The sequence below is a fragment of the Aptenodytes forsteri genome, unplaced genomic scaffold (assembly GCF_000699145.1).
Source record: "Aptenodytes forsteri isolate BGI_AS27 unplaced genomic scaffold, ASM69914v1 Scaffold2, whole genome shotgun sequence".
Taxonomy (NCBI): domain Eukaryota; kingdom Metazoa; phylum Chordata; class Aves; order Sphenisciformes; family Spheniscidae; genus Aptenodytes; species Aptenodytes forsteri.
The window spans coordinates 17,411,712-17,432,398 of NW_008795695.1; the positions used below are offsets into that span (position 1 = coordinate 17,411,712).

At 35.3% G+C, this 20,687-nt stretch overlaps 1 protein-coding gene across 1 annotated transcript in view; it reads left to right on the forward strand.

Moving 5' to 3' along the window:
• Positions 1-20,687, forward strand: part of CFAP47 (cilia and flagella associated protein 47) — a 382,585-nt gene that overhangs the window by 349,073 nt on the left and 12,825 nt on the right. Inside the window, 2 exon segments of the mRNA XM_019473044.1 lie at positions 12,040-12,211; positions 13,680-13,841. Of these exon segments, the coding sequence (XP_019328589.1) occupies positions 12,040-12,211; positions 13,680-13,841 (334 nt within the window).

Below are 20,687 nucleotides of genomic sequence, written 5' to 3' on the forward strand. Positions count from 1 at the left end.
GTAGGGTAGCACAGGTATGAGGGTTTTTTATGTTACGTGCAAGTTTCACAGCTGTGCTGACTTCTGACTAAACAGATGGACAGTTCAGCTGCACCTAGTGGTTAAATAACATTTTCCAGATACGCTAATCCATAATGTACATTGGCATACATTATTGTACATGGGCATACATTATACAAAGTGTATCTGTACCCTTTGTTTCACCATTTACAAAAACAGCAAATATATATATATTCTATACAATTGTATAGCAATTATCCAACATTCAAAAATTCCTGACACTCATCAGAATATACAGAAAGCCTCTATTTTCTTTAATTTCATTAAAGCAGCTCTTTGAAACAGGGGAAGAAGAACAACATGTCCAAACACATCTTAAAAGCTGTTCCTGCCCCCAGCAAGATGTTACGTTAGCCAGTGGTATGGATTCCACCAAATGACAATTTGATGTGACGGATCTGGATCGGGAAGCTCACTTTTAAGAAATGAGTTCAATAAAATTGGGTATGACCAAAGAAATCTTATCAGCATAAGAAAGAAAAATGCCAGTATAGGTGGACACAAAATTTTCTTATAGACTTATCTCTCATCCAGAGATTTTAATTTAATTGCCGATAAAGTGTAGCAGGTTAATATTGAAAGCAACATGAAGCGGATCATAATGATGAAGATGGCCCTATATCTTACTTAAGCCATCGCTCTATTGTCAGAACAATTGTGGCATTATTTTTGAAATGGTATTTGAGGATGAGAGAATTACAGCTATATAAATGAGATTGTTAAGTGATTTTTTACTCTGAGAGAAGTAAAAGAAAGAACAACAAAGCGTTTGTTTTGGATTAACAGTTGGTAAAAGCTGTGAGCAATGGCAACATGAAAGTGTTGACAAGGGGGTGAACCCCCAATTGGGTCACTCTGTTATGGATTATTACCTTGTTGCTAAAGGTGCCAACTCCTGCTGGAAAACAGGGAACTAGCAGAAGTCACAGAATAGGGCAACAGAGTAGAAATGAAAGCCTAGATGGATTATTTTGTCAGCTACATAATTTTTGTTAACATCTGGCTGTTTGTTTCTTTATTTTTGAGTGAACCATGGGAGAGATTTGATGCATTGTTTATTTTCTTTATTGAACTGCAATATGCACAAGCATTTTAATGAAGAACTTCAAATAGGACATTATTTACCTGATGTTGATATACAAGGTTACCACTTGGTCCATTAAAAAAAGAAACAATTTAGCATAATTTTTTCTCTCACAAGTAACCCCTCCTACTCCCATTTCTTAATATAACTAGAACAATAATGACAAACACTGAAAAAAGAGCTTGTGAATTGTGAGCAAACATAGTTTGTAACTGCTTCTGTTTCTGTTCACAGAACAGTCACTCATTTCTGTTTCTTTGCCTTTTTATAAAATGTTGAAATCTGCAAGCCTGCAAAATCATGCTCAGTTAAAATATTCAACACTTACAGGGAACCAGATCAATTATAAACTAATCTGAAGTTATTTACTCAGCTTCACAAATGTGCAAAAAAAAACCTAATACAAAACCAGAAATGATTCAGTTCTTCCTGGTGTTACTTTTCGGTATGATGTACCTGCAGGAAAAATGAGAAGTCCAGAAGAACTGATTGGCTAGCCCAACATAACATATCTCTGAAACAAGAACACACAAATAGATATCTCTTAAAAATGTCTTTTGCGGTAGTGGCTAAGGGAAACCTAGGCAATATAACTTGCTGCAAGAGTCTATGAATTACTTCAATTGTTGTATGATTGTGATTGGCAACCCAAAGTTGCATTTCTCCCATTTCTTGTTCAGAGAATTTCCTGTAATTTCTTTGGTTGGGTGATAAGGAAGTATTACTTCCATAGAAACAGCACCACTACACCCTTGTTTTGTAAAGATATTTTGGGAAGGCTTCTGTAAGTCAAAACCATAGTCAGCACAACTCTCCAGGACTTTAGTTGTGCTTCTGCAGCATTGTAGCACCTCACAATGAACCATCTGCATTAATTTGCACTAGGTTTTTTGCATTATTTTCTCATTAATTATGGGCCATCAACAAAGCATAGCTAATCAAAGCCCTTAAGATGCGAACTTTGTAGGTTTTCCAGAACAACAGTGGACCAGTGCTCTCCCTGTCTCTCAGCTGTGTTTGCATGCTTTTCATCTTGAAAAAGCAAGCAGAGAGCTTATCCACCTAAATTTGCCTCAGACAGTGTATCTGACAGTCACTGTAGTAACAAACACATGCACACATATAACAAGTTTACCCCAAATGCTTTTCTATTTCCAGGTTATTACATCCTATTGTCATTTTTGTGCTAAAATGATTTGTCTTTGTTTTCGTCTGTCTCTGAAGCTGCACTGTTCAAGTATTGTTGTTGTTAGAGAAAATGAAATTATCCACTGTAGGTCTCCTTCTCTCCCACATTGTATGTTTCCAATATGAAGATGAAGCAAAAAGGAAAAAACAAAACTTCCCCACCTGTTATGGAGAATGTGTACATCTTTATGTTTTTGTAAATAAGTTCATCGGGCCTGTAGTTTTGACAGTTTAAGAATAAGTTGATCTGAAGCTTTGAAGATATAGCTAGAAATTAAAATTATACGACAAGTAACTAGAAGTTACATAGAATCACCACAGAACATTGAATGAAATTGTAACCTTGAACCATTACTCTTTCTTCAAGCCAACTGAGGAAGACAGAGTGAAACCTCAGAAATTTACTACACAAACTTTTTATTAGTTCTGAAACTTGATTTGTATCCAAAAAATAACACAAGCGGATACCTCCCGTGAGATTACAGCTGTCATAGTAGAGGAATTTACACTTCTCTGTGTTATAGGTGTTCCACCTTATGTATAACTGAATGCAATTCATTGGATAAGAAAAAGGAAGCAAATGAATGTGACCCTAGTGGTTAGGTCCTGTGTTCTAGTCTCTGTGGCTAAGTCTGTTTTGTATATTAAAAAAGTGAAAAGATAAAAAATGCATCCTTTTGTAATAGACCATAGTATAGTGTAAAACTATCTAAGACATGCTTACAGATGTTAGTGACAGTACCAGAAACAGTTTATCTGCATCAGTAGAGTTCCATGTGCATAAATTTACATTTTTGTTGATTTTCAACGAAAATTAATGTGATCATCAAATCAAAGGTTGTATCATAGCACAGATATTAGAATTGAAATCATATCAGGAAACTTATAAACAATTTAAGTTATTTTGATGTGATAGAAGACATAGATTCTTTCTATCTTATTTATAAGAAGAATACTTTTATATGAACAGGTGAGGAATACTTGCTAGGAAATTTTTTTTTCCATATCCCCTTACAAGTTAGAAAGAAATACAGAGAATCACTCCATCTGAGATTGCAAGTTTATATTACCCCTTTTACCTGTGTTTATGTTTGTCACATAGCGTGCTTTTTTAATTTGCAGAGCTACTGAGTGGGAGCTTTGAGTATGTGGGGCCGTGTTTTCAAAACACAAAATCTGGTTTTGTATGGGAAAATCTTCAGGCTGAAGTTCTTTATTCTATAGTCACACATGCTTATTTGCCTAGTGATGTAGATTAAGGTACTGGGAAATAGCATAAGCTAGGTTGACATCTTTGTCATCCAAACTTCTAACAAATGCAGCTATCAAAATAAAAAACCAGTACAGAAACAATTTCTGGTCCCTAGGTCCCTGTTTCATACGATGACCATGAATCAACGGATATATTGCAAATCACAACAGCTAGCGTATGTCCTTCTCACATGTCCTCAAAAAACAACACCCAAAACCTTACAATACACACATTCCCATGCCACATCTCTCTTACTGACATCCCACACAAGAAAGATGAAGTTTTCATTGTGTTCAACAGGCAACCAGGTTCTGATCAGTCTGGACTGTTATGTTAAAAGAAGATACTCCATTGTTATTAAGTAAAGTAATGTCTCTGTCTGAAATACCTGCTAATTAAGTTAAAACATTTTAAAACACGCTATTATTAATCTTCTAAAACAAACTTACATTGTAATTGCAAGCGAGGAATAGCTCAACAGATCAGATTGTAAGGCCTTTTCGGCTTCTGGAAGTACTGCATTCTGTAGCTGGCAGACTCGATAGAAGTAAAAGTGCCTTTAAAATCAACCAGAACCTCTTTGCTACATATGTGCTATGTTATTTCAAGCACTGTGAGTTTTGGAGTTTTTGGATTAAGAAGTCTTGGATTGGTTTGTGTCAGCTCTACAGAATTTCAAAGGGCAAGTAAATGGTACTGGATATAGGAATATTTTAAACAGCAGCGATTTATGAATCGTTGAAAAACTGAAACTGGCCTTGTTGAGCAAGAACTGCATCTCAGAGCAGTTTAATACATTCGGATTTTTAGCTGCAATCAGACAAGCTGTTCCTTCTCACTCAAAATTGTTTCAGACTGATCAAGGCTGATCAGAAAAATCTATTTTTATAAAAGCAAAACGGTTCTAATTTTACACCCAAGTTACAAGATGGAAGTTAAAAGTAGTCAGAAAACACATATTTTATTTTAAACTTGTTTATTGTATTGACATTAGTTCAGGAAAAAAACCATACGTTGTAAAGACAACAGCTGACTTACAAAGTGATGCTTAGATCCACAATATTTTAAGATTGTATACCTGAACACGAAGAATTTTGTAAGAAACTCTGAAGGAGCCTGAATTTCTAAATGCGTAATTACTCTTATTCAGTAGGAGAGATGAAATTTGTATTTTGCATGTAACCCTAATGAGAAACTGTGAAGGAACTGAAATACCTAGTGATAGGCTAAATCTATTTGTTCTTCTCATTTAGAAGGTCACATTTATACAGCGGTAAGATAATATTTTAGCTGGCAAGTGATGAAGTTCCATGACTGGAAATGTTATGTTCCAAAATATGGAAAAGGGTGTTTTCTGTCTCAGAGAAGTATACTTGACACAGTATATGTTGACAGTGTTGGAAGACAAGGAGTAAGAAAGATTTCTAAAGCAAGTGGTTAAACTGAATTTTGAAAAGAGAGAGAAAGTGACTAAGTGTATACAACAAAACCCAAAAAGCTAGAAAATTCTTTGAACGCAAGAGTGTGATAAAGGAATTACAGCAAATTCACTGGTATCCTCTTAACCACCTATAGGAAATTGGTAATTACAGTCATTGATGCATTGTCAAAAAAATGCCAAAACAAAAAAACATGCCCTGCGAGTTATGTATTTCCAGTAAACCACCAAACAATAAAAACGAAAGCTAAAAACTAGGATACTTCTGAGGGTGAGAGTGTGTCTGGGAGGGAGGAAAGAATAGCCATCATGCTGACATACAAAAAGACTGGAAACAACCACCTTGCTATTGCTTCATGATCTGCAGGTTATCTGGTGGCCTATCGGTAAACACACTGCCCCTCCAAAGGAATCCGAAGAAATTTGCTTGCATTGGAAATTGGTCTTCCAAATGACAAGCATAATTTCTTTTAGTCATTAATGTAACTACTTTAAGCATTGAAGTGCATAGACATCATCACGGTGAGCGCAGTGGAAAAACCTGTGAAATGGTAAATAATATTGTTTTCAATTTAGCATTTGTGTGGGCCAATACAAATTGAATGGTTAGGTTAAAAGGCGTCTTGAGTTGCTACTGATTTCAGGGGGCAACATTCAAAGTGAGGCAAATGAGTCGGGATACCATGGAAAAAAATAATGTCTGTGTGAATTAAGACTACATCATAACATATGTTCATGAAGAAGCTGGTTTGACATTGCCTGTGCCCAGGTACAGATGTGATCTTTATTTGCTAGAATTGCTAGATAAATTAAGACAATGCTGAATAAAAAAGGAGAATGTTGAAAAAGGAGTACAGTGTTTTTGAAAAAACACATTTTAATCCATTCCTTTAAAGCATTAATTTATAGGTTGTGTACAAATCTTAAGTAGAATGCCAGATCAAAGCAGGATAATGTGAGAGATCCTTTGGGCCGATGAGAATCCTTTTGCTTTTCCTGGGTTTTTTGTTTCAAGTTACTATACCAAGTAATATCAAAATAAAGAGTGTTAAGAGGGGTGTATGGATAGACATAATAAAAAGGGAAATAGTCCAAAAAGGATTCAGAGAGAGAGAGAATATATGGAAACTAGCTGCAAGGAAGAATGCAGAAATGTATGCAGAACAGCAGATGCTAGATGCACGCCGTGTATTTCATATACATGGATTCACAAACTTCCATTTTATTCACTAAATGATGCAGTGTTCTGAAGAAAGACATTCTCCAAAAAAAAGGGGGAAAGTGCTTTCTACTGCTTTCTTTACAGTAGAAATCTGCTTTAGCAGTAGAAATCTGTTTTAAAGAAGTGTTTTGAAAGAGAAAAAAATTAGCAAACGGAAAAATCAAATGTAAGAGAAAATTTAGAAAAGAAATGTTGAAGTTGGTTGCTAGGGGAATAGGCAGTGGGATGCAGGGTAAAAATAAAGATGAGGCTAAGGTGGAATTTTGCAGAGCCTTGAAGATATGGATGAAAAGCTTTAATTGGATATGGAAAGAGAAATAAATTTGCAGGGAAGAGATATAAAGATTTATACGCAGAACTACACTGAGGATATCCTTGATTTGCATTGAGGATCAATGAGTATATTATCAACAGAAGGAGACCACTTTATTATCCATTTATTTCTGTCTATTTAAGGTAATTTGGTATCTGGCATTTAATGAAGTGTATGATGTTATCTTTGCTGATATTTATAATGCTCTACATACAGCACTGTGCCTGTATGAAGAAATTTAGCGCAAGGCATATTCAACTCCAACCAGGTCTTTTTGGGTTCTTGTGCAATTTGTTTATTCTGCTGCTATTATCCTGGAGTTACAACATTTTACAGTGAGAAACAGATATTTACTTCCCATATGAGATTCATTTCTTACTGCCCGGGTGATACTGTCTACTTAAATGTTAGGATGTTCTTGACCACCAGGCTTCCTTTTATTTTTTTTCCTTTATTACTCTTATCATTCACTTTTGTTATTCGCTTGAATATTTACTTGAAACCTGTATTAGAACGATTTAATCTACTGTACGGTAATGTATTCTGTCTGCTGCTGCTTTTGCTGCTAAGGCATAACTGCATACTTCATGTTCATTCCCCACTGCCTACTGAGTTCTTCCAGTGTGTGTGAAGACTCCTGGAAGACAGTGGAAAAGCAGGAAAAGGACAAGTGTCAGATGAGAGCTGAATGGGGTTATGAAGAACGATGTTTCACAAGGTTTGGAAGGTCAACATTAGACGCCAGCTGTCTGGTAGACGTGAATAGTTAAGGTCTGGTCCTGTAGTTTCTATTTTACCAGCTTGGAGACTATTAGATCAAGAGGGGAAGAAATCTTCGTTCGGTGACAGGGCCACAATGGATACTTAGCCTTGAATTAGCAGAACCAGCGGAAAAAAATCAGCGAGAGAGTGCAATATGTTTACATTCAGCACCAAATAAAATAATTTATCTAGCTTTCGAAAAAGATGAAGCTGCAAGTTTATGAATGGCTGGGCTTTCATTCTGTGTTTGTATTCTGTGATTGTGCTGACCTCCTTTATTAAATAACTGCAAGTAAGATTGCAGCCTGCTGAATGGGAGGTGAGGAAGGCCAACTGAGTGAATTCACTTGCATCTCTGTCTTATTGCATCTATCCAAGGAAAAGCCTCTGTTATGACAAGCATTTTTGCAGTCTGAACATCTCTCCATCACAGCTTTAGTTTCCGCCTGTCTCGTTGGAAATGGGAGACAGTGTGAAAGTAAGGAGGGTCCCTTAGGAAGTTCCCTCCCCTTGCTGTTTTTATGTCACCAAGTCCACTGCAGGTTAAGCACTATCTCCTTTAGGTATCCATAAGAGACTGCGGCCTCACGAGCCAGTGTCCATTAGATTTTTATCATCAGAAAACACATTGTATAATGAGCTGGTCTTCAGTGAAGTCAAACACTGATTCCCTTTTCAAAACCAGGATGGAGGTCCAAAGGCTTCTCTAATGACAGTGTGAAACTCTATTCCAGGTCAGATATATCTAGTGTGCCTTTCACAGTACCTTCTATAGACATTAGGCCCATCAATGTCTTTGTAATTAACTCTTTTGAAGCTTGAGTACACGTTCTTTTCTACTAAAAAGTCATTTAAATTCCTGAGGTTCTTATTTTGTGAAACTGTTAGACTCGTCTTTTAATTTTTAGATGTATGACATGTATTAATTAGTTCTACAGTAAATCCTAACAGTCACAGAAATTCACATTTGCCCAATTTATATGCTTAGAGTGTAAAATCCTTGGAATTTCCACACTATCATTCTTATGAGCCAGAAAATAAATAAAAAAACAGTGGTCTATTTCCTTTCATCTTCTTAGAGGCTATTTAAAAAAACCCAAACAAATCCTCAACACTTTAATTCTAGTGCTTTTTCAGAAGTATCCTTACTAGCACTTGAAAATAATTGCCAGCCAAGTCATAGAACTGTATAGCTAAAAAAACCTTATTGGTTTTTAAACATAGCTGCTTCAGTAATTCTGCATACACAAATGTTGCCTAAATGCATACTACCTCTTGGAAGTCATTATTTACACAAAGGAAAACACTTAAAGACTGAGATTAATTGCCTTTCAAAACAAGAAATGTTTAATGCTTTTAAAAAATTGTTTTGGAATAATTACCTCAAAAACATATTCTTACCCCTTTTCTTAATGCGTAATATTGTTCAGGAAGTATGAGGAAGTAATATTTTTTATAATTGGAATTTCTATTCCCTAGATGTAACAAGCTGTATATAAATAGTATGCTTATATCTTCCCAGTGTTTGGATTGATAAATACCTCTATGTTGAGTCAGATGTGGTTAAAACTCTCCCTGCTGCTCTCTATTTACAGAACAGAGGCGTGAATTAATTGGTATACTTTATATCTGCATGTCGATTTTACAATTTGCATTAGATAAAATAAGAATTTTACCTGTATTAAACTGGTGATTTTTAAAAAGAAAACTAGCGAATGAAAACATACAAAGAACTGGGCTAAAGAGTCAAGGCATATTTGGATCGTATGCTATATTGTATTTGGCATTACTTTAAAGAAAATGTTAATTCTTTCTCCAATGTTTTATTTATTTCACCATTTTAATTGAAACTGGAAATTCTAAGAGTCAAGAGAACTCTGAACATTTGACAATGTGGACAAATTTCTAGAAATGATTCACAACATTTTTTTGCCTCTAGCTTCTGCCAGTTTGTTTAGGCAGCATGTGTATTATGGAATTGTCTAGAATCAAATATTAACATATTCACAGAGGCTTCCCATAGTATGATAATATAGTAGTCTTCAGGGCAGTTGTGATAAAAATCTAATTACATTTTTCTTTATTGAACAGTCCTGAACTAGATCGGCAGTGTGGATCAAAACAAGCTAAGGCACCAGCATAATGAAGCTTTCAAATGCTGGCACTTATAAATGCATCAGTTTTCCTTAGGTGTTGTAAATATTAAAATATTTTAACTAAATGCTTAATATGAGCATAGAACAGGTTACAAAACAGCCTGAGGCAGAAAAAATACAAATACTTAATTGCTTCTGACTAAAAGTTGCTATATACGTATGTCAAACCAAGCCCAAATGTCTTTGGATACTAAAAGCAGCATGCAATTCACAACGTTTTCTTCCTAGCATCTGAACTATAAAATAAGCTTTTCCTGAGTAGCATTGTGTGATATAACTGCTGAAAGAAACATCTGCTCAACAGTTGCGATTTTCTCACTGTGGAATGCTCTAAATGATGTCATCTTTTCTCTCCCATAAGAAGTGAATTTTTATGGCTGAATCTTCATGTTTTGGCATTTGTCTAGGGTGACTACTACAAGCCTTGGGCTGTGTTGGAATCTGAAAGCATGGCATAAACTTTATATTTTTCAAACAGAGAAACAACAAAGCATGGAACAATGTAGGATGATCCCAGGAATTTTATAAACTGTAGGAAAAATGTTTAATTTCGTGATAACAAAGTACATTTATTGTAATAAAGTACATTTATAATAGATGGATTAATACATGGAAATCCTCTATATTGGTACTCAGTGTGTATCTAATATGGCTGATAATCCTGTATGTTGGTAACAATATTTTGCTTACGTCTGTGTTAACTCTTTGATCTATCTAACTAAATGCTTAATATGAGCATAGAACAGGTTACAAAACAGCCTGAGGCAGAAAAAATACAAATACTTAATTGCTTCTGACTAAAAGTTGCTATATACGTATGTCAAACCAACCCCAAATGTCTTTGGATACTAAAAGCAGCATGCAATTCACAACGTTTTCTTCCTAGCATCTGAACTATAAAATAAGCTTTTCCTGAGTAGCATTGTGTGATATAACTGCTGAAAGAAACATCTGCTCAACAGTTGCGATTTTCTCACTGTGGAATGCTCTAAATGATGTCATCTTTTCTCTCCCATAAGAAGTGAATTTTTATGGCTGAATCTTCATGTTTTGGCATTTGTCTAGGGTGACTACTACAAGCCTTGGGCTGTGTTGGAATCTGAAAGCATGGCATAAACTTTATATTTTTCAAACAGAGAAACAACAAAGCATGGAACAATGTAGGATGATCCCAGGAATTTTATAAACTGTAGGAAAAATGTTTAATTTCGTGATAACAAAGTACATTTATTGTAATAAAGTACATTTATAATAGATGGATTAATACATGGAAATCCTCTATATTCGGTACTCAGTGTGTATCTAATATGGCTGATAATCCTGTATGTTGGTAACAATATTTTGCTTACGTCTGTGTTAGCTCTTTGATCTAGCGTAAATTGTACAGATGTCCGTGTGAAGGATCCACTTTAAAGAGTCAGAAATGTTTCAATATAAGCTGCTACATTTCTTAGGGTTAATCTGTGTGTTACAAAAACATTGGCAACAAAAGTTGAATGAAGTGGAAAGAAGGAATCTGTGCATTTCAGAAAAGGGGAAAGGACTGCAAGCATAGGAAGGCATCTCCATACTCACTGACACTGGGTAGCGTTACAGATTGGCAAAAACAAAGTAAGGTTTTGTTCCAATATCTCACAGTGTGTTGTTTCTTGGACTTGATATAAAAATAAACATGTAGGCTGTATTTTAGAATTCCAGGTTGGAAGGACTTGGGAATTAACTCTGCAGCTGACTGGCACCCTATAGCCAGCATATACAGGGACGCATACATAGGAGTTCTGCCCAACACACTGTACTAAGCTGTGCAAATCCAAAATGTGCCCTGAGGTATGTGGTCATAGAAAAATGAGATCTCCTGTAGGATTTAGTGGTTGTGTTAAAAGACTTTTCATCCATAAAACGTGTAAAATTTTTAAATAGCTTAGCAGCTTGAGATTCTTTTCCTCATAGAAACGTTCCCTTCTATGCAGAAATTACTATTGTATACTGAATATCGCAGTTTTCTTTATTACAGCTGGAGGAGACATTTGATTCAAGAAGCTCAGCTGTTTATTCTTATGTTATTACTACTTGGCCTTTTCATAGCTGCTACAGGGAATAAGGGAAGAGGCTGCTAGTGACATCTTCAGTATTTTTCTGTAGAGTGTTTCTCAGGCTTACAGCCATCAATAGCACTGATGTCCTTAATGACTTTTTTTTTTTTTTGAGATTGTCCCAATGGCATTACTCAAAAATAGTATTACCTTCTTGCAATTTTCATTTGACTGATGAACTAGAAATATCTCACCGTAATGCAGAAGTGGTAGCCAGAACAATATTGCTATTACTGTTCACTTCTCCTAAGTATGTTCTCCAGCTCCCATTTTGCCGGAAACTATATAGCCTGTCATATGAAATTGGAATATTGTGCTATGCAGTCAGGAGCAAATCACTCAAGTTTTGGATCATTAGTAGTTTTACTTATTTGTCATTTTTAGTAACAAATGAAAGAATTGTAACTACTAGCCAGCCAACTGTGTGAGGTTAGAGTGCACAGAGACTGATCTTTCTCTTGTATCATTTAGGTTTCTCTACAACAGTGGAATTTCTGTATGAATTACAATATCAATCAAATGAAACTAAATCTCAGCTTGGAGCTTTGGTTGGTATGCATCTGATTCACAGAGAACGGGATACAGAGTCTGGAATCGTAACACTGATCTTTAATATCGTATTTGCACCTAACAAGCCAATGAGGTAAGCTGCTGTTCCTTATTACCTACAGAACATGTAATAAAATCCTGTCTGGTCACTCTTAGCGATGTAAGCACCTCCCTGCATTGTTTTCCTCATTTTGTTTTTACCTCTGAGATACATTATTTTAGTTTTTCTCACTTGCTACTTCTCAGTATGATAACTTTGGTATTAAAATTGACAGTGTTTATTTTTAATGCCTGCTAGATGGTTCTGTTGAGTTACTGCCTTAGTCTGTGTGTGCGTCAGTTTCCTTCTAAACATTGGAGTATTGAAAGACTTCCAATGAAAATTAGTTTTTCTCAAAATTCGCGGAAAGCATACAGACAAGGTGGTTTGTCAGTCTTGAAAAACTTTTCCTAGACGAGAATGTGTGCATATTCTTTGGCTGGTTGGGATGGTTGAATTTGAAATTAGTCTCTAGTGCCCCAGTAACAACAGTTCACAGGAAAATATTATCCTCTTTTATAGCTGCGACATGAAAAATGATGGATTTGCTTTACATTAGTACATCCCACCTCTTTAAAAAGAAACTGTGAAAGGGAGATCTTTTTGGAGAGAGAGGGAAGTTGTGCCTTCCTTTTGAAGTGGTCAAATACGTATGGGGAGGAAAGAAGCTTCAGTAAGATGCAGGCACACGGTAAATTCAGAGGCTCAACATTACCAGGAAGATTAGGGAGCAGTCACTGCTGAGTATCATGGGTTGCATGCAAAGAGGGTATTTTTAGGATGCAGGAGGGAACTGAAATAAACGGAGAGCAAACCTTTAGGAAAGACTATCCACCCACCTCCTGCAGTGTCATTGTGTCAGAGGGGAGGTTAATTTAGAAATGCTTTTTATTTCTACTCTGTCCTTTTTTATTATTTTTTTTGTTTGGTTTGGTTTTTTATCTTTGTGTACTTGAGACCTATCAGGCTTCGTGTAGAGGACTCAATGACTGCAGTTAATTAATTTCTTTATCTTCAGAATCTACAGCACCAACTCTCTTCTTAGATGGTCTGAAGACATCGGAGTCTGGAATTTTTCTAAAGTACATAGACCTTCGTCAGATCTATTTGATTCTAATATGAACTGCTAACATGTTCTGTACCAAATTCTCCTCTAACACCACAGTAAATAAAGAATAATGAGTAAAACAAATTGAGTTAAACAAATCTAACTCAACAGAGAGTAAGCAGAAGAAGAATCAAATCTCATGGCTGTGGCCATCATTTTGCTTTCACATTATGTCCTTTCTTGTACTTTGCTGTAAATATCAAGTGCTACTTAGTCTACATTCCAGTCTCAGTGCAACTGATATGTACTATGCCACATAAAATTAAGGATGTATTCCAATTGAAAGCCATCTGTATTTTCATTTTACTGTAGTATAGTTCTACACACTCGAGGCTTATTTTGGACATCAATTTACTCAGTTTATGTTCTAGAATGTTGTTTTATGTATTGAATGTTTTTATCTGAAATTTTAAGGAACAAAGCAACTCTCGTAGTACAGTGCACTACAGGAGGTGTTTGGAAGTTTCCAATGCTGTTCATTGCTACGGAGCCAGAAGTGGATGATGTCATCAACATTGAAGCAGTCGGCCTGAATAAGGAATCTATAGTTGGCTTTAAGCTTACAAGCCAGACAAGGTAAAACTACTTACGATAAAGTATTTTTGCAGCTTTCTGAGGCTAGAACTCACACTCAAGCACATCGGATAGGATAGATTTGGGCAACAGAAATGTAACTGGGCTGCAGCTATTTCAGTAATACATCATTAATTTCAAGTGCTGCATTGTATAGGTAACAAATGTGATTTTGAAGCTGTACTGTAGAAGACAGAAGCATTCTACATTTAGGCTGTAGCCCCTCAAGAGAAAATTTGTGGAATAGATCCGAATGTTTATGTTATGACTTTAAAGTTTTGCCCTAAAATGCTTTTGTGTGTTAAAATGTGTAATATAATGCTAAGGAAGGTGTGTTGTGATATTAAAGGCTCACTATTAAAACCTTAATGTTTTTACTAATAGATTGTTTTTCAAAGTACTTTATACTTACACCCAGTTAAAAACAGTCCTTTGCATTGTCCTTTAAAAAATTTTAAATGTGCCTTTTTTTTAAGTATTCCTGTTTTATTACATAAGCATGTTATGAATTCATCTTTACTCTGCCCTTTCACTAGATGAAATAATTGTGTCATTCTTCAGTATTTTGTTACTCTTCTTTTTAAAGTCCTGCAGAAATCTCTGTTAATATATTTTCTAAATACTTTTCATTGTTTTCTCAGAGTTTCTTACTGTTACAGCAAACCCATAGTGTCATTTGTCTACAGCAGAAAGTGAAGGAATAAATTGTGTGGTACTGACAGATAAGTTTTAAAATAGTGAACAGTGAACCTGAAAGAATTATGATGCTTACAATCTAATTAGCTTATGGAAGTTTTTAGATTTCCTTTTTTCTTTAAAATTGACTTTTTTTACTGTATATCTAGAAAGTGTGCCACATACACTGCTTGATAGTTAACTTTCATTATAGATACATGCTTTTGTAGCATCCCCAGCAGGAAGTGTCCTTGGTTTCAACTGATTTTTTTTAAGAGCTTATTTCCAAAAGCTATGCATCTAAGATGGACAGTTGTTCCAGCTTTTAGATGGCTGTCAGTGATGATAATTACTGAGGACTCTGCAAAAGGCTCCTATCACAGTGTTCAAGTTAACAGCTTCAATAGAATGGGCTGTTTCAGGAACAAAAGTGAAGCAATTGCTCTGGCAATACTGTAATCTCCTGGTAGGTGTTTGATAGTAGTGAAGAGACCTAATGTTCTCCAGAAAGGTATTATAAAACTGGAATCATTATAGTTATATAAAGAAGGAGCCATGATGGAAGACAGATTCCCTTTTTCACTTAAACAAATTCCAACTTTATTTTACATAACAAGGTTTCCCCCCATACATTTCAAATACAAAATGTAATGCTTGCATGTACTGAATAAGCGCTGTGTTGTAAATAGTGCCAACAATTGCTCTGTAAGTTTTATATTGCTTTATCTTACCTCTGATTTGCTTAGGAGCTTTTGGTGGTGGAGGTTTTGTTGTAGGAATAGAATAGTCAGCCAACCAACATTTAGCATACAGGATCTGCAGTTTAACAGCAATTACACAAGAAACCCATATATTACAGATGTAATTTAATGCTTGAATAACTCCAATGAATTAGATTAAAAATAAAACCATGAAATATTAAAATACAGATTAAAAGTTTCAACTGGGATATGGAGTGTCATCCTATAGACCTTCCCTGAAAAAAAAAGGATCAGCCCTTTGGAGTTTTTCTTAGGTAAACAGTTAGCAGCACAATCCCGTAGAGAATCAGTTCTGGTACTTAAAGAGAGGTGGGGTTTTTTTCATCCTGCATATAGACACTTTCTGTCTTCCTTTCTTATGCTGGATAGTACCTTATGGCACTGCTACTTTGAGAGTAACTGGGAGAGAAACAGAGATGTATTTCTGAGTAACCTGCTAGAAAGGGACTCTGTGTCTTTTTCTCCCTCTGCTACTTGCAGGACAGAGTGGTTGCACAGCATCACTGAGAAGACCTGTACATCTTTTTGGGCTAGCAGGCTGCATAGTGATGCAACATAAAATATTGGAGAACCACAGCCCCCAAAAAAGGCTCAGTATCTTACTAAGGGCAGATTAGGATTCTCTTTATATATACCAAGTTGAATGAGGATCTTCAGTGATCCACAGAGCACCTTCGGTGACCACTACAAAGCTATGAGGTCAATGGTTTTAGCTTTCTTTTTCTTTACAGCTACTGCAACTGAAATGTGGGCTTCTCCCTTTAATTCCACCCCTCCCCTCCCCAGCAAAATCCTCAAAGTGTACAAAATATTTCAGACTGAGTTAATGATTTTCCAGTTCACCCATAACTACATTTGATGTACTTGCTTCAGGAACAATGAACAGTTACAAATGGGAGGTAGATGCTACGCTGCTCACAATGATTGCAATAATGAAAGCTCTGAGAGTCCATGCAAATATGTAATGCACTCTCTCTCTTAATACATTTAAAATTGACATACACACATGCCCCCAGTGAGAAACAGCCCAAAATCTGCTTCAATAAATAATGAGAGACACTGAGAACGCAGCCAAGCAATTTTATTGTATGAAGAAAACTCAAATATATTTTTAAAACCTGTCTGCACCTAGGACAGTTGTGATATATGAGTAGTCCAATATTTTACTTTCAGCTTTACAAATTCAAAAGGGACATAGTTGAATGGTTTCTTGTAATGGCATCAAGATTGGTTAGAGTCAAATAAGCCGATTTCATTTGTTAAATAAGAAAAAACTGCCATTTTTTAAAATTCATAGATGACCTTCTTTGGGTTTTGTCATAAATGTAGATTTAATTCAACACCAACTGAAATCGTTGGCAACATTTCCACTGAGGTAATTGACTTTGGTACAAGCCTCTACTGTTTGTGTTAACATTAGTGTTTGTTTTAATACCAAATGAATTATTGAATACCAATGGTTTACAGAATGACAGTGGTATTAACCAAAAAGAATAGGTAAAATGTTTACCCTGGAAATAAAAATTATAGAAACTTGTTTGATATCCAGCTCAAATTATTGGTCTATTATTTTATGCTAATGTCTGTAATTGAAACAGAGACTAAAAATTCCTGAAGCGATGCTTTGCTTAAGAAAACTAGTCCTTTCTATATTTGTTTTACTGAAAATAATTTCTTAATGTATTTTTAATCAATTGTGTTTTGGGATCAGAACAATTGTATTAATACAGAACTGTTCTTTGGAGAATATTTACTACTATATATTCCAGTACAGAGGTATTTTGGTGGTTGTATTTATTTCTTCACGTTAAAATACTCACATCCAGCTACAGCAGAATGTTACCTTATTTGTTTTCCAGTGCAAATACTTCAGTAGCCAACATGAAACATGTGGATAGATACATATGAACATTATGTTCACTTGAAAATTTTTTGTGAGCTACATTACTTTTGAATGTTTAGTCGAGATGGTGGATAATTCTCTCCTGTTTGTTCTGCTTATTTCTCACACACAGGCCCTCCTTTCACCAACATAATTCTAGCTTTCCGTGTACCTGTTAGTGATTGTTTTAATCACGTATTGCTTCCCGTATACAGTAAAATTTTGTCTGTCCTTCCATCCCAACCTCTCATTCCAGTCCTGTGTTTATCGCAAACAGGATATTTGTTACATTGAGGAAACCTCTCAGACGGACTCAAACTATGCTTCAGAAAAACATACTTGGTCTGCACCTGCTATCACAAAAGCAAACAGGATGGTATCAATACGGTCTCCACAGAGTGGTATCTGCAAAATCCAAGGCTCCACCCTATTACGGAAACAGAGCTAGAATAAAGACAAAACAAAAACAGGGGGACTGGGGAGATGAAAGATGAAAGTAGGCTTTAAAATGACTGCATGTGCAGGCTTAGTTATCTTAACCTACATTTCATATTTTGAACACCACTGTGGATATTTTCCTTATTTCTTCTATGCACATTTCCTAGTGCATAGAATAAATGTTCAACGAAAAACATTCCCTGATCACACAAAATTAATTTGAATGCTGTCTGAAGAATAGCGAGCAACCCATTTTTTTTCTGTACCCTCCCTAATTGTGAAGGGAAAAACAAAAATATGTTTACAGTTACATCTTTGAGAAATATTTCTATTTTACTGTAATTACTGCTGTATTTCATTAGAATTACCAAGAGCCAGAATTATGTATGCTGCAAGAACATGCATTCATTAAGTTCTCAGCACACGCACCCTCTCCTCACCCTCTCTCACACGTCGCTGTGCATGTTACAGGCCCGGATTCCTATGCCAATCTCTTTGTTACCAGTTCTGCAAAATTCTACCATTACTCTAAAGATGTAATTAGCATACTTTATCTTAGCATCTCCCACATAGTGGCAGCTGCAAAGAACAAGTGTTGACTGAGCTCCATTTTTTGGAGTCTGAATGGAGACTAGTGGAAAGTACAGATAATGGTACATAAGCAGCAGAGCTTCCAAAAAGTGATGATCATCCTTCCTAGTAATTCAATACCTGACATGTCACACATTTAGCCAGGAGCTGTATCTAGCCATGTCGCCTGGACCGCTTTTAGCAGGAAAAGTCAGTTTACCAATCTGCAAATATAGTACCCCTGGGTAGAACAGGAGTGGGACAGAAATCTTAACATTTTGTGAAGATAAAAACCGTAGCTCCTGCTTTGGTTTTACAACTTGTACACAACAAAAGTGATGTATTTGGTTGAGTGACTATATAATATAATATATAAGTGATTAATATGTGATCTATAAGTGATAATTATAAGTGATCTATTATAATAATATCAGTGATTATATTTGGTAAAGCATTCCCTGACAGTCATTTGTCAGGCAGTGTTTCTTCATATTTTTTGAAAGTCCTTTAATTCTGAAGCAGTCTTTCCAAAGCTATAGAGTGATAACTGGAGTTAAACCTTTTCTGATGTCCAGAGTTCAGGATTTAGAGTGGTCAATTAAACCAGAGTTGGTTTTAGTACGAAACATAAACAATTTTGATAATTAATGAGGATTTCCTAATATTTTTATTGTCTTTTTTTTATTGAAAAGAAATTATCTAAATCATACCAACTATCACTAATAATTTCATAGAATTTGACAACTGCATACAGTTAATAAGTTTAAAGAACATCGCTACGTAATAACTGAAATTTCTTGTGTCATCCAACAGATGTTAACTACAAAATAAACAATTTTGATAATTAATGAGGATTTCCTAATATTTTTATTGTCTTTTTTTTATTGAAAAGAAATTATCTAAATCATACCAACTATCACTAATAATTTCATAGAATTTGACAACTGCATACAGTTAATAAGTTTAAAGAACATCGCTACGTAATAACTGAAATTTCTTGTGTCATCCAACAGATGTTAACTACAAATTACAAGAAGTAAGTTTAGTTATGATTAACTATTTTTGGAGGCACATTGCAACATTTTCAAACTGTATCCCTTATTTGCTTAAGCAGTTATATACTTTACAGATTAAAACATTTTGTTATTCTTTTATTGAAAAAACCCACATTTGACCAAAAGCACTATGCTTTGTTTTTATGTATAGTTTGCAAAATGCTGAGTTTTGTAAAGGAATAAATTTCTACAGGAATAATTTACTAGTTTGAGGAAGACAGGATTAAACATTAAAGCTATTTTGAGCCTTAATTTAATAAAGACTTGTATTTTCAGATTTGCTGGGTATTTTATAAGTTTTGCAGTGAGGTCTCTATGAGAATATAAATTTTAAGGTTTTCTTTAATTGAAGGCATAAGGTGCTATTCTTTTTTAGTTTACTAATTTGAAAATTATCTAACATGAGAACACTGCACAGACTGCTATTAAAGAACAATGCTATTGAAGAACACGATTAAAGGAGTAATTATAAATATGTCCATTAAATACTAGCTGAATTTCCACTCTTCCTGGTTACCATGATTTCATTGTCCCATTATTATTTAAATTCAAATTTATATTTACTCTTGTTCATTATTTGAGTAAGGGCAGAGTTCATATTGTCTGATAGCAATATCAGACCATTATGACAGGAGTTACGGAACACGCAGATGGGAAGACACATTTGCTTTCTCTGGTTTATACGGCCTCCGCCCTTATATTTACTAATTCTTTTGTGCTTGGTTCATATGTGTTTTCAAAGCTCTATGCATCATTAAACTTTATCGAGCATGTTAGTATCTGCCACCCTTGAGTTAAACAAAAGTCTTCTTGAAAAAATAGAGACTGCCTCATCACTGTCCTTCATGGCTGAGAAATGACAAGCCAAACATTGACTCCAGAGCTGTTTTACCTGAAGCGGTAATCAAAAAGAGGAATTAATTTTTAATCATTTTAAACCACATAATTATTAATTTTTAATTATACACTAAATATACAGACACTGAAAACAATAATGTCTGAAATTCAGGTGCTATCCTGGGAATTTTATCTCCGGCTTTCTCTGTACTATAGAAGATGAGAATGACAAGCAATTTACTTAAGCTAGTGAGCTAGCCAGGATGCCAGATCGTCTCCTAGATGTGAACATCAGTGAAAACACTGCTTGTTTTTCCTTGAGAGGCCATCTTTAGATACATTTTTAAACCAAAAATTCATGATTTATCAGCACTACAGGCACTGTGAAAAGTTCCCATTTCTGATTGTGTGTGAGTAAGTTTTTAATTGCTAATTCTTGTACTATTAGCCATATCTTCATCAGAATCCCTGCTGGCCTGTCATATTATGGCTGTACATTTAATTTGCCAGAATTTCTATTTTCCTTATTTGGACATAGCTCCCACTTTGAGGAACATTTTGCATCCAGTAACTGATTTGACTCTTCTGTTTAAAACTGCCAGGCTTTGGGAAGGGGAAGGGAGGGGAGGGG